Source organism: Neopsephotus bourkii, unplaced genomic scaffold (assembly GCF_033783945.1).
Source record: "Neopsephotus bourkii isolate Nb327-2 ecotype Australia unplaced genomic scaffold, CSIRO-AGI_Nbou_v1 NB_450, whole genome shotgun sequence".
Taxonomy (NCBI): domain Eukaryota; kingdom Metazoa; phylum Chordata; class Aves; order Psittaciformes; family Psittacidae; genus Neopsephotus; species Neopsephotus bourkii.
In genome coordinates, this window is record NW_026900952.1 from 403,423 (window position 1) to 419,118 (window position 15,696).

The window sequence follows — 15,696 nt, forward strand, 5'->3', positions numbered from 1 at the left end:
TTTGGTCTGGCATTTCACCTCTCATTAATAGCAGCTGCTAGGAGCAGGGAATTCCTAGGAAGCCTAGCAATATTGTTTATGGAAGGTGAATGCCTTGATCTCTGTGCAGAGCAGTGTGTAACACTGAGGCATGCAGTTCAGTAAGTATGAGCCTTGCTGGGATTTTGGTTTTCCATGCATGTACTTCTATCCTTTATCGAGTCTATATGCCTTATATACATCAGATGTAGTATGTGTCTTCAACTTAAGGAAATAGAGCTGTCTACTCACTGTCTCTGCTTATTTACATCTATTTTACTCCTCAGCCTCAAAACATGTTTTATATGTGATCATCTGGAAGATTTTTTTTTTAAAAAGAAAGTCATCCTTCATATTTTTAACTTCTTTGTTCAATGCTTGTATTGACATTGCTTTACCTGTTAGCACATTGCAAGTCTATTATACTCTCTGTAAATAACGGTAGCATTTGCTGTTTTCTACAATTTCTGTGCAGGTAAACAGACAAACCTATTACTGATATATCTGTTAGTAGCCTATGTATTTATTTGCTGGAAGATAAGCCTAGGCTTATAATGCAGTCTTGTTTTGCTAGATCTATTCCTAACCTTCTTTTTAAAATGTCAACTCTAGACATTTCTGTCGTGTCAGAAAGGAAAATGTTGAAGGTTTTAAAGTCTCATCATTCTTAACTACTTCAGAATTAACCAAAGTAAAAAAGAGAATTATTCTTTAGCCAGTTACAAAATTGCAACCCCACCCTCTGAAAAGTGTTTTTTAAAAAAGGTAAAGGTACTTCACAGAGGAATTCCCAGGAATATGAGGTTTACTTTTAGTCATTTTTAGGAGACAGTCTCATCAGCAGGGTATGACTCTCATTTGGCTTTAATTTGTTTGATTCAACTCCTGAAGTTTATGTTTTTATCCAATATAAGTAGATTTGGAGGATTAAATTCTAGTTATCCCCTTCTTTCAAAAGGAGGCTTGATTGTTTAGCTTGAACAATCATTTTTTTCTTCTTGTGGAAACTGGGAAACAATCAGCATAGACAAGAAAAGTTGCTCTGTGGTTATGAGCCCTGGATGAGGGTCCCTCCTTCCAATCTGTTGGAAAGGTAAATGAACAAGTTCTGTTTTCTGATCTCTGGCAGCATGAAATCCATACAATTTTTAAAGTTGTTATATAATCTCCGGTGTAAATTCCTGTTTAAATACATGAATCAGCTCATCAATAATTGGCAAAATATGCAGCTGTGCAAACCTTGGGCTGCTTTTTGTTGAGAACATTTCAACTCAAGTTTTTATGTAATCACAAGTAGTTAGCTTTCAGATGTTGAATGAATATCTTCTGATTTCTAGCATACATTAGAAGAAGGTTACACTTCTCTCTACAGTATGACCTTTAAGATAGGCCACAAACCTATTTTGTTGGTACCACAGCTATGGCATAGCATGGCCTGTGAGATTGCTTTTGAGATCACTTCGGTGGCTTGTTCTAATATCAGTGTGATTTTATGTCATTAAAGAATTTTAAAATGTATTACTGAAATTTTGAATTGCAAGAACAATCCCTAACAGTACTGCCCAGTAAGGTTTAATGTGCTTTTTATGGACAGAATTAATACCCTTATGGCAGTTCTCGATTTTATCATTTAACAACACATACATGCCATGTTTTACCTGAATGTGAACTGAACAGTGACTGTGTATTTCAGATAAAATGTATCATGTTTTAAGTGTCATTAAAGAGAAGAGGATATTTTATCATGCTAAAAAATAATTGTAAAATGATGCTACTGAGAAGGCTAAGGGCCCATCTGTTTTGAAGCAAGGTTGAGAAGCCTAGCAGTCATCAGATCACTAATTTGTCCTTTTGGGGTTTTTTTCCCCATCTCCATAAGCCAGAAGAAATAGTTAAGACTAAGATATTTGAAAAAGAATACAGTAATATTTTCTAATGTATTAGTCCACTAAATCCACTGCTTATTTAATCATTATCAGGCATTCCCTAGTCTCAGTTTTGCTGTCCTGGAGATAGGGGGCTGGAGATCAGAGTGGTAGCGTATGGGCTGCAGTTCAGCAGGGGGACACTTTGCGTGTGCTCCAGTGTTGCTCTGTTATGGAAGGCACAATCAGAAGGTGGAAACATCCAAATGTTGACATGCAGTCATGAGGTGCAGTTTCTGTTTTACCCCTAGCAAAGAGCTGTCTATAGCAATATAAAAGACACTGGAAAGTGGCCAGTGGAAATTATTTTATAGTGCTAGAATTAAGTCTTTTTTTCCCCTAGAATAGTGTTGATTTAAAAACACAAATATAATTTTCAGTACTTCTAAGCATCATAACTGTGCTTTTAAAGTTTCTCTGACAGTTTATTGGGTTAGTCTTTCAAAGGACAAATTTTCTTTGTAACATGGACAGAATAACACAAAGAGTTTCCGGTGACCAAAAATGTGTTCAAGTAGTAAACTCTTCCTGGAGCAGGCAGCTTAGAAAATAAATGCTTTAAATTGAAAGAGGGCAACATTACTTTGTACTTTACCAACAATAGGCTTTGACCTCACATGTGTGCTGTGTGAAGCTGTGACCACAAAAATACACAAAATGAGAGGCTGAAAGCAGGAAAAAAAAATGTTGAGCACATTTTAAGTGCTTGGACAGCTATTAATACACTGCACAGGGCATGACAAATGAGTGTCTGTGTAAATCAATAAAGCTTTCTATAAATGAACAAATGGTTTAGTATGAATAACAAAGCAGTGAACATGGTAACCAGTGTTGTAGCATTCTGTCAAGGATTTTAAAGTTCACTGTCATAACTTTGTTCCTCTTGACCTTTATTGATGATACCTTCAAAGCATGTTGAGCTGCTAACTTGACGTACAACCTTTAGACCTTCATTTCCTCCCCATGCCAGGGAGGGGTGGACTAGATGATCTTTAAAGGTCCCTTCTGATCCAAACTACTCTATGATTCCTTTATTGCAAAATACATTCTGTTCTCTGCTTTCTTCTCTCTTCCTTCTCCCATCCTTTTTTCTCAACTCTGCAATGGTTGAGTAAGGAAAACTGTCTTGTATGTGCTTCTCTTTTATTCATGCCTTCTAGTAGAAAATTCAGTGGTTTAATTCATTTCATCATGGTTATAAAAGTGTAAAGGATTGCCTGTTGAAGACTTTCTGATAGGTACATGAAATAATTCCTTATTTTTAATTCCAAGCATGTCCTAATTCATAAATCACTGCAACAGGCTAGCCAGATTTTTTGTTCCTGTTCTCTTGACTTAAAAAAATCAAGGTACAGAAAGGTAAAGTTTAAACTTTTTGAAAAACACTTTAGGGACTTAAATCCAAATCTTATTTTCAAATGTGATTTAAGCACTTCAGTTTGCTCTTTCAAAGCACACAGAAATGGCTTTTGCAGGATGCTAAGTGAAAGATGTCCTCTCAGGTGCCAGTTGAGAGATGCAAATCTGGAGGAGAAATGAGTATCTCATGTCATTCTCAGGCATGTGCTTGTCGCTCCTGCCATATACAGGTAAATGTTGAACAAAGTAGTAGACAATAGTAGTTAGTAGACAATCCTTAACCTGTTGTAATAATCCTCTCTAAAGTCACTAAAAAGGAAGAGAATGAAGAAATTATCCTAAATGTCTGTATCAACGTAAAAATATATTTATTAAATGTGCATTCAGTTTAGCTATATCTAGTCAGTCTAGTGCTCTTACTCAGCTTAAAGGTGCCATGATCTATGACTGTAGGTGAGGACTGTAGGTAAGACCAAATATGTCTCCGATTTCACATACTGAGACTAGTGGGAGATCTCACATTCTGACCATGTAAACCCAGACAAAAAAGACGAAGACCTGGAAAGGAGCAGAGCTTTTTTTTCTTTTTGCTCAGAGCGTACTGTTACTGAGGACTGTGAGAATGAAGACCTTGGGCCCACTGTAGGACAGGATCTGGTTTGAGACCATCTTAAAAATCTGAATGCGCACAAGTCTATGCGACCTGATGAAATCCATCCGCGGGTCCTAAAGGAGCTGGCAAATGAAGTTGCTAAGCCGCTGACCATCATATTTGAAAAATCATGGCAGTCAGGTGAAGTTCCTGATGACTGGAAAAAGGGAAATATAACCCCCATTTTCAAGAAGTGGAAAATGGATGACCTGGGGAATTACAGAGCAGTCAGTCTCACCTCTGTGCCTGGCAAAATCTTGGAGCCGATTCTCCTGGAAGGCATGCTAAGGCACATGAAAAACAACAAGGTGCTTCGTGACAGCCAGCATGGCTTCACTAAGAAGAAATCCTGCCTGGCCAATTTGGTAGCCTTTTATGATGGGGCTACAGAACTGATGGACAGGGGTAGAGCAGTTGATGTCATCTCCCTGGACTTGTGGAAAGCATTCGACACTGTCCCACACAACATCCTTGTCTCTAAATTGGAGAGACATCAATTTGATGAATGGACCACTCGGTGGATAAAGAACTGGCTGGATGGCCGCACACAAAGAGTTGTGGTGAATGGCTTTGTGTCCGGCTGGAGACCAGTAATGAGTGGTGCCCCTCAGGGACTGGTGTTGGGACTGGTCTTGTTTAACAACTTTGTCGCTGACATGGACAGTGGGATTGAGTGCTCCCTCAGCAAGTTTGCCGATGACACCAAGCTGTGTGGTTCGGTTGATACGCTGGAGGGAAGGAATGCCATCCAGAGGGACCTTGACACACTTGTGAGGTGGGCTGATGCCAACCTTATGAAGTTTAACCATGCCAAGTGCAAGGTCCTACACCTGGGTCGGAACAATCCCAGGCACAGCTACAGGCTGGGCAGAGAAGAGATTCAGAGCAGCCCTGTGAAGAAGGACTTGGGGGTGCTGGTCGATGAGAAACTGAACATGAGTCAGCAGTGTGCACTTGCAGCCCAGAAAGCCAACCGTATCCTGGGCTGCATCAAAGGAGTGTGACCAGCAGGTCGAAGGAGGTTTTTCTGCCCCTCTACTCTGCTCTCGTGAGACCTCACCTGGAGTAATGTGTGCAATTCTGGTGTCCTCAACATAAAAAGGACATGGAACTGTTGGAACAAGTCCAGAGGAGGGCCATGAGGATGATCAGGGGACTGGAGCTCCTCCCATATGAAGATAGGCTGGGAAAGTTGAGGCTGTTTAGCCTGGAGAAGAGAAGGCTGCGTGGAGACCTCATCGCAGCTTTGCAGTATCTGAAGAGGACATATAGGGATGCTGGGGAGGGACTCCTCATTAGGGACTGTAGTGATAGGACAAGGGGTAATGGGTTAAAACTTAAACAGGTGAAGTTCAGATTGGATATAAGGAGGAAATTCTTTCCTGTTAGGGTGGTGAGGCACTGGAAAAGGTTACCAGGGGAGGTTGTGAATGCTCCATCCCTGGCAGTGTTCAAGACGAGGTTGGACGAATCCTTGGGTGAGATGGTTTAGTGTGAGGTGTCCCCGCCCATGGCAGGGGGGTTGGAACTAGATGATCTTAAGGTCCTTTCCAACCCTAACTATTCTATGATTCTGCGATAATACTTTCGGGGAGGCAAAATTTCCCACTGTTTTGGGGTAGGAGGAATCGGGGGCTTTTATTTGTAGGGGTTTTTTTCCCTATGATGCAAAGAGATGTAGTATCTTTTGCTGTTCATTACCAAAAAAGTAAATATGACCATGTTAAGGATATAATTGAGATGCATTTGAGAGTTCAGGTGAAGATTGATTTTCACAAGAATTAAAATTCAGATGGCTGTACGGCGTGACTGGCTGCTTCCTGTGTTTCAGTGTTAAAGGTATACACTGAAGTTAATTATCATTACTATGCTAGAATTTTTTTTAGAATTGTCATTAGCCTGCCTTTACTCACCAAGCCCAGAACATGTTTATAGAAACATGAGGAAGGCTGTCTCCTTGTTTCTGCTATAGCATAATGAACAACAAATCATTGGGAACAAAGGAACATCCCCTTACCCCCCAAAAAAAAATTAAGGAAACATTGTGTATTTTGGAACAAATGGGGTTTATTTCATTGCACCTGACTTGTGTCTACATTCATGGGAACTAAATTGCTAGCCTAGAATGAAACTGCGAACAGCTGCCCCAAAAGAGAAAATACAGTGGTGCTCTTCATCTGTGGAGAGAAAATGCTTTTAGCTGACTGAAAGATGATTTTCATCATTACGAGAGCTATGTTTTCCATCCTGACAAAGGGATTAATATCAGAGTTGGCAAATGACTGTATCTTAACAATGGTATCAATACAAGGCAACCTCTGTTTTATATAAAATAGCATGAAGTTTCCATTTTCAAATTAATTTTCCATAAACTCAGTCTTATAATTCAGAACGAAGTCTCTAATTTAGGCAATTGAAAGTTGGTTAGCGTTATCCAAATCATAGCTGAAATCTTTAATTTTCCAGTGTTTGGAGATACTTTTGTGCAAAACGCTTTCTTCCAAATTGGAACTCAGAAGTACCTCTGTTTTGACATTTTAGGATCCTGAATATATAATGATCTAAAAGCAAACATGCAATGTTTCTTTTAATGTGAAGTTATGCCACAGAGTTACTTTTGGCTGACTGAATGAAATTGTGCTTTGAGAGGTGACCCCTCAACAAAAGACATACTTGCCTGTAGGCACTAGTGGCAGGGATTTAATGTTGCTTGGCTGCAGAACTTTGCTAGGCTGCATCATTTTTAGTGTTTTGGGAGCTGAGGGACAGAGATGCTTCACTTTTGTGTAAAGTAAATATACATAAATTCCTAGAAGACAGCTATATCTAAAACTAGAAATCACTATAGAAATCAGTTGGTATCTCGAAGAGTTCTCAGTAAGCTAGTTTTCTCTTGCATGGTCCCCTGCTAGGTTATGTATGGAAAAAGTGACTGCATTAGGGGTCAGTACTTCTCTACCACTGCCTTTGGGTGACTGCAAGTGTGCAATAGCTTTCAAGCTGTGAGAAGCATGGGCTTCTTACTGTGGCTTAGCCTTGTGTAAGTGCGGCTTGAAACTAAAGATGAAAATCAAATGTAATAGTGTTTCCTCCAAGGAGACCTACTTTGCTTAGCTGGCAAAAGGTGCCTAGAATATGCAGTACTGGAGGTAAGCAGACTCCTCTGAGCAGAAACTGAGCAGACTTACAATGCCATCAAAACCCAGTGGTTTCTGTTAAATAAATGAAGGTTTGGATTAGGAGGCAGGGTTTTGAGACCATAGGTGCTATTACAAATTTTCCAAATTAATACTTTTGGGGATATGAGTATTATTATCAAGTATTCAGATGCAGTATAGAGTGATTTAGTATATCAACTAGTGGTTTTCCCATGTTGTGGGAACTGGCACAGGATCTTAAGCAAAGTCAGTCAAGTGTTCCCTTGTAGTGCAGTCCTTGTTACAAAAATGCCAAATAAATAGGCATGATTTTCTTGGCAGTCAAGAAGCACAGAAGTCAAGCTAACATTGTCTGCATTATATCCTTTCACTACACTTTCGAAGCCAGTGGTGTGAAAAAGGATTTTATTATACAGATGTTTCCACTGTGGCTTGATAAGAGAGGAAATGTTGCATTTGTTTATAATGCTGTCAAGTTCAGGTCTCCTAATTTTGGTAGCTTATTTGTAGAGGAATAGCTCACTGAAATCAGAGATGCAGCTTACAGATCCAAGAAGACTTAGCTTCCATTTTATAGCCTTACAGAGTTAAAACTAAATGGAGTAAGAGAAATATGGGGAGCTCTCTGTGTATTTTGCATAGTACAACTATATGTTGTAGTTCTTTTAGACATCTCTATATTTGATCAGTCTGCCTAACTAATTTAGGATAGAATCATAGATATTATTTTCATGTTAGTGAAAATGAAAATTAAAAAATTAAACCCATAGGTTTACCAGCACACATGAGTGAAAGTCTGTGCAGACTAATCGTTTAATGATTGCTTCAAAGCTGTAAGAAGGATTTATTTTGGATCGTATTTTAACTCAGAAATATATTTTTATGTAGCAATCATCTCTTTATTCTTATCAATCAGTCTGCAAGAATGTGTCTGTAAAAGCAAACTGATAACTGTATATTATAGCCTCTTCGTTATGGAGGACTATTTACCCTCCAGCTTCTGATTTCTTACTGCTGCTTTTGCGGCTTCTGCTTCTACTTTGCTACTTATTTCTGCATCTGTGCATTTTTGCTGCCTCATCTCACAGTGCTCTCTACAGGATCACCGATAGACATTTTATAGCCATATGTTGAATCCATTGGTAGGTGACATTGTGAAAGTATGATGCAGAACATTTTACCACCTTTGCTGGGTTTAATTGTACCCTCAAGATAAAGCACTGATTCCCTGCAGTTGTTTATTTAGACTTGTAAATAAGTAAGCTCTGTATGTGCTTGTTTCTTGCCACCTTTTATTCTTTCCTCTCTTTCTGTATGCTGGATAATCATGTATGTTTACTTTTTCTTCCTACTCTTGCTTCTAGGATTTAGCTGAATTTGAAATTGCTGTTAATGAATCGATTTACTGGACTTTGGGACTTTCATTTTGTTGAATCAATGACTCTTCTTAACAAGGAAGAGAACTGTGCACCTTCCCGTAGAATCTTTCCGTACAATACATTACATTAAGTTTTTCTCTAAAATTACAAATGTTAACTATGACTGTTGTTTTGTATAACCACAATTCTTTTGAAACAGCATTTATTTAGCTTTTATAGATTGACAGAAGGTTAAGGTGAAGCAAGTAATGTAAATTGTATAATAGCTGTTATTATGTGAACACATTGATTTTGGTGTTATGGTTATGTGATGTGAAGTTATGCATGGGAGGCAGAGAGGTTTCTAGAGCCAGTTTTAGCTCATAGATTTTTATATATTGTTTTAGTTTCTCAGTCTTTAAGAGACTAGTTGAAAGTTGCCCTAATGCAACAGTATACAGCCCACTTTAGAGATTTTTCTTTTGCAGTACTATAAGAATTCCTACAGTCAAGTTATAATATGTAGAAGAATACATTGATTTACTGAAATTTACATACCAGATTGTGCCATTTTGAGATTTGCACTATTCAAAAATGAGTGCAGTGGAAATCAAAGAAAGATAAAAGGCACTACTATACAGGAAACTACCATGTAGCATGAGCAGTGCCTCTGGAGTTACCAGCTGCAGAAACCAGGTTTATAAAGAGATGCCACACTTAAAAGTTTACATAAAGACATCTTCCATACTGCCTTTTGTTTCCTTTTGGTAGTAGCTGCCTCTGTTTCCAAGTGGCTTTCTCAGATACCAAGTTCACTTTAAACAGGAAGGGGGAGGGAGAAAAGATATACCAATAACTTTTATAATGTTTCATTGCCAGATCTGTTGTACCTGACATGATGAGATTGTGGACATATGTGGAATATCTGCTCTGATATTGTTCTAAATGGTAATGCATGGTGTGAATAATCCCATAAATGAATATCACTTCTGTTTTCACTCAAAATACCAGCTTGTAGCAAACTGAATTGTATGGTGCTTTTTATTCTGCATCTGGAAAAAATACACAAAGTAAGCACCCCGAGAATTTTTATGTATTGTCGTGTAGTACAAGATACCCTGTGATTAATTTACATATTTGTTTATTCCATTTTACTGTAGGCAGAGAATTCAGCGCTGGCTCTGGAAAATGAAAATCAGAGAGAACAGTATGAAAGATGTCTTGATGAGGTAAGGTAGATAAAAAGATTGTTCTTACCTGGTACTATAATGAAATGAATAGAAATGAATCTTGCCCTCTCTTACAAGGTTGCAATTGTCTACTGTTACCTCATTCTAATTCCAATAACATGTGTCTGGCAGTTGTAGATACTGTTCTCCATTACCTCTACTGTAAAACCTGGTTTGACCACACCTCTTCACTGGAAAGGTGAATCCCTGTAACCACTATTTGGAACTGGTTTGCTTTTATTAGGAGGAGAAAATGTTAATTTGACCTACTAAGTGTTGTGTACTCCTTTCCTGTAGAGTTGAAGACAAGTGGGAGTGGCTGCTTCCATTAAAATTCCCCCAGCTTTCCTATGTAATGTATTTTGTAACCAGGGAATTAAAGTCTCTCAGCTCCCTGTTAGGGTTACATACACAGCTTTCTATGTTGGGTTGGTTTGTTTTATTTTCTAGCCATTGGCTTATTTCTGCTACACATCTCAGCTTTTCATCAGACCTTGCAGTTACAGCTACAATATAATTCACCCATTGGTTACTGTCCATGCACTCCAGCAATGTTTACAATTCCAGAAACATTGATTCTAGTATCACTTATTCCATGCAGCTTTCTTCATATATATATTGATGTTTACTTGTTTCTCCTGTTTTTCCTGAAAAAGGCTCTTCAGCATACGCAAGAGCTTAAGATAGTTTTAAGACTTTCAGTAGTTCAGAGTTGCTTAGTAGACATCTTTGACCATTCTGTACTAAAAATGCATAGTAGCATGAGGAGTTAGCTAGCATGCAAAAAAACCCCAAACCAGCCACAAGCAAAAAACTACACCAATTTCTCACCTGTATATTTGAGAATAGAGTGCATGAGCGTGCATACCACACATAGCAGATGACAATTCATGTCTGCATACCAGCTTTCTAAATTTTAGTTAGCATTTGATGAAGTGCTACTGGCATGATGAGCAATACACCCCTGGTATAAGAAGCCTTCAGTTTAGTGCAGGTTTTCATCAGCAAATCTCCACTTTTGCCACTATAACATATTTTTATGAGGGAGCTGGAGTAAAAGACTTGCAGATATACGTGCCCATGAGGTTATGCCCTGCCTGTTCCATGGCATTGGATGCCAGCAGAGCCTTGGTCTGCATTGGCCTGAGTCACTGCATTCAGTGCATTCAGTGAATGGTATTTGGGTATCTTGGTGATAAGGATAAAATTACCATATAATTGCTAACTTTAGTTTAAATTGCAGAGTTTAACTTAAAATGATTTTCTGATTGTCTGGGAAAAAATCTGCCTACATAATTAATTTTGGAAATTAGTAAAGAACCGTGAGTGTCCATTCAGCAAAACACATTATAAAGACAGAAAATATAGGGGGGAATTGTGTTTGCAGTAACGTGATGGGTTTCTGAACCACAGTTGTGTTAATTATTTTTTGCAAATAATTATATTGGGCTATGCTCTGAACTTTATTATCTTCACCATTCGGTTGGCTGTTTTCAGTTCTTCTGTATTATCACAGCTGTATCCATCTTCTACTGTGTCAACTTGACAAAGTGCTTTGAATCACCTGTGGTTTTGTTCTTCCCTGCTTTACTTTTTGTTTACTTATTTTCTTCCCCCCCCCCCCCCCTTTTTTTTTGTGTTCCGTCTATTTTGCAGTGACCTCTCTTGTCCTTCCCCATGGATTGGTATCACTTTTTTCTTCTCTTTCCGCTTTCAGCCCCACAATGTGTTGGCAGTGGCACTGTAATCAAGATTGTTTTAGCTGACACAAACTTGAACCTAATCCTTTCTGATCACTGAGGTGTTGTCAGTGACTCAGGCAACAAAACCATATTTGATAATTGCAAGTTCTGCAGGAGTCCCAGGTTAGCACCCATCTGAGCACCTTCCTTTTGTGGAACATTACAAGAAATCACATATTCTCATCCTACTTCATTATGCTAACAATAAGGAGAATAGGAGAGGAGATGTAAATAGTGAATAACCCAGTCAGTGGTTGTGAGAGCCTTCACTTTCAACCAGAGTCTTCTCAGGATACGCTGTGTATGACAAAGTCCTTTCCAAACAGGGATTCTTACTGGAGATCTTAAGCAGATAAAATGCTTTCCATAAATATTTTCATGGGGGAAAGAAAAAAAAGGCCACTTAAAATTTTCTTTCCTTTAAGACTTTAAGTCTGATGCTTCCTCTGTTCGTAAGTCACCTTACACAGTCCCTACTTCTTGAAGGTGAAAATCTCTTCAGACATTCCCTGGTTTGTGCTTCAGGACTTCAGCAGTTTTAGGAGCAGATGTGTTCTCTACCGCTATGTATCTGTGCTACTTGTCTCAGGGAGACCTGATGCATGTAAGTGGAGGAACACAGATGTTACTGAGAACATAAGGCTCTGATCACACCCAAACCTGAGACAGCTAAGCCTGCCACCAGAAGATTACAATAATTATTTTAATTTTGCCTTTGAAGTCTTGGTTTTAAGTGCATTGAGCTTCTTCCAGACTGATACACAAGGAGCTACAAAGCTCATGCCCAGCTGTTCCGGCTGGTTACATATTTGGGATGCTTGACAGACCCTTGAGGTAACGAAGACTGGAAACATCATTTGATAACTACTGAAAGAATGCTGCCATCTTTCACTCATCATTCAGCATCCTCAGATTGCAGCTTCTCTCCCCTAAGCACAGTCAAACTCTGCTTAGGGCATTGCAAGCATCATTTAACGTGGTCACCCTGCCAGTAAGTGATCCTGCTTGGTCCCTCAGGCCTCTACAGCAATGTGATAAGGACAGTTGCTATGCACAGTGTGCTCTCTGCTGAGGTGTTGGTGGCCATTAAGCTATATTTGAAGGAAGTATAAAGAACCATCATGGTTTTTCTGTCTATGTGTGACAAAAAGATACCACAGCTGAGGCTTTAAAGCTATGCCTGCCATTATTTTTTCCTATTTTTCTTTTTTTTATCACCAATTATTTTACATAGTTCTTTTCATTCATATTATGTCCTACATTTAATATTGTATGAATGCTTGCACTTGTGACTTAAAAATGCATGCTTTGTAATCATTTTCTTGCTAAAATTCACTGAAATTCAACTGTTCATAGAGGTTAAATCTGAAAAGAACATGGACCAAGCTGAAGTGAGTCCTTTATGAATTTTAATAAATATTCACTGATTTTTAAAGTAATTGTTCATCTCTGAGTTGTACATATGAACAACTTCAGAGCAGTATTTGGAGGAAGGTGTCATTGAAATGTCCTAGTACTTGATAAATAAGAAAAGAGCTCATTTAATTTCAGAAGTACTTCATAAATGTATCTTTCTGTCTCTGAAAAATTTACTACAAACCCCAGGATTGTCTTCTTGTACCTTTGGGGTTTCAGGTTAACATGCCTAGTTTCCTACCCTGGAATTCAGCTGTCAGTTTACTGGTAAGTGGTAACGCCATGTTTATTCACATCACTGTGCCAGTGGAGATTTCTGTCAAGCTTTTCCATACTTACATGCAGGAAATTATGGCACTTAGGGTAGGTGATTTTTTTTTTCTGATATTTTAAGAATTAGCTAATAAAAAAGGCATTGCATTTTTAAGATTTGAGATTTTAATAAAATATAAAACTTTTCATTTTAGTACACTTGAAATGTTTGTGCATATGAAACCATACATTAAAGGCAGCTATGTAAAATGTCAGTACTTGTTAAAGGTGTAATAGCTGATACACTAGGGTCTCTGATTCATTCTTCTATACCTTTGCTATTAAGACCACTTTATAACATGTATATGTAAATATAGCTGTGTAAGGAAAAAGTGGTTCTTTTATCTCTTTCATTGCAATCCACGAAAGGAAACCTCACTTTAAGATCTTGGCTATTAGGAAAGAAAGGCAGGCAGTGTGAAGGCAAGCAGTGCCATCTCCTACATAACAGCAGACTAAAGAACCAGCCATCTCTGTCCTGTTTCCTGTTTTGCCTTAACTGCATGAATCACAGGTCAAGTCGTTTTACAACCTTCTTTTTACAGGGATTGAGCTACACTTCTGCCTTATATCAGTGGGAGTTTCACATACTCTGCATCTCAGAACTCAGTCCCTCTGCCATCAGTGGTCTCAGTTCTCCCAGTTTTTTGGTATTTGTGACTATCAGTTTTGTAGTGCTGGCTTATGTTGTTCCCCCATATCTGTGGTGTCTCTTAATATGTGTAAGTAAAAATGAAGTAGATATTATTCCACTTTCTAACTGCTAAATTAATCTTAGTAACTATAGAACATTTCACTGAAGGCTTCCCACATCTGTTCTTGCTGAAAACCAAGAATACAGACCTGAAAAATGTAGTTGAATGGTTTCCAAAGTTGCTAGGCACTAGATTAAAATAACCCCATTTTGTAAAGAAACTAGTTGCATATCTCTCCTATTGAGATCTATGGGAGCTATGGATCACTGGCATGTACTTTCATTTAGACATACAACTTCACACACTCAAAGCTGGAAAATTGGTCACATATGCATCGGCAAGTTCAGATTTTCCCATTTGGAAGATTATGCCATTTGCACTCGTCTGTGCAATATATAAAGCTATAAGGAGTAATTTTGTAAGCTATTCTGTTGTGAGTGACTAGTACACACTTCAAAGAACCTTTTAGTTCTTCCTTGGTAAAGTAACTCCATGTCAGAAAGTAAAACAATAATGTATTCAGTATGGTCTGTTCAATTTTCAGGTAGAGCAAACAGACATTAAAAGTACGTGCCAGAAGGAATACTGTCAGATGTAGATCCTGAAAGCCTATAGGGCAAGGCATATGGTTTTTCAAAACTGGAACATGTTTACTTCTGTTAGTTATTACGGTTCTAATATTAGTCTGTGTCTTCTGTTAAATCATGTATAGAGCTGTTTTATGGGACCATTGTTCCACGGGGTGCCTTAAGTTAGGGACCAGTTTAGAGAAAAAATTGATACCAGGCAATTTTATGAGAGTATGAATCAAATTTACTTTTGGGATCTAACAGAATTGAATTATTTACAGAAATGCATTAGCCTCACTTCTTTCCTCAGAACTCAGTTCACATCAGTGGTGTGGGTTTTTTTCTTTAACTTGCCAAGAGTAAGAAGAATCAATGCAGGTTTGGTGACATCTGCATATGCTTTAATTTCTGAAAGCAAAAACCAAACCATAAATCATAAATATTCTCTATTTTTGCACATAGTGAGAACTCTAGTTACTCTGCCTAAATGCAAGGTCACAAATACAGGGAAGCATGTTGTCTGATAACATGCATGTATAGTTTTAAATTACTTTAGAAAGGTAATATACAAGTTAGACATCATCAACAGAAAATCTTGTCTCAGTCCCTGTTTCTGTCCCTCCTTCTTCCTCTTCGCTGTCCCCATGCTTGCGAGTAAATATAAATTAGAAAGGATGGATAAAATAAATAACTTCAGAATTCCCTGTTGAATATATACTTGTACTAATCAATGGTGTGTAATCTCATTCAAGTCAATTATTCTATGTGGTGTGAATTCCTTCCACCCACATTCTGATGACAGTAGGTACTTTAATTTTCAGTAGCACTTCATGGTTTCTGCTTGTCATGGTAGATGTACCATTTTGTCAATATTGAATCAAGAAACAATTAAACTCCATGAAAACATTCAGGGCTCCATCCTCGGATGGTAAAAATCAGCTCTAGTGAATACAGTAAATCCGTGCTGATGCACACCAGCTGCATATTCAACTGTGAAAGTCCAAAGATGAGATGAGAGAAGTTAACCAAATGTCCATCGTGTCATACTGCAATTGATACATGTTTGTTTATAATGAGGACTAGGACAGAGGTAGTTAATGTGTATTTCATGTATTCCTACTAGTATTATCTGATGAAAATACTAGTAAATAACAGTGTGGTTTAGATAGTGGTAGTTGTTGTAGATAGAAAGCAGAGTGTAAAGCCACAGAAGAAGGTATTACTGTGCATAAACACCAGAATAACATACTTACACCATTTTAT

The 15,696-nt window shown here is 38.1% G+C and overlaps 1 protein-coding gene across 11 annotated transcripts in view; it reads left to right on the forward strand.

Annotated features, from left to right (window-relative positions):
* NCKAP5 (NCK associated protein 5) overlaps positions 1-15,696 on the forward strand; it is a 496,578-nt gene that overhangs the window by 379,532 nt on the left and 101,350 nt on the right. For 10 of the 11 annotated variants that reach the window (XM_061349572.1, XM_061349575.1, XM_061349574.1 and 7 more), the window contains one exon: positions 9,631-9,699. The exons of the other annotated variant lie outside the window; for it this stretch is intronic. In XM_061349572.1, the coding sequence (XP_061205556.1) occupies positions 9,631-9,699 (69 nt within the window). The remainder of the gene's footprint in view (positions 1-9,630; positions 9,700-15,696) is intronic. 11 annotated transcript variants of the gene reach the window in all.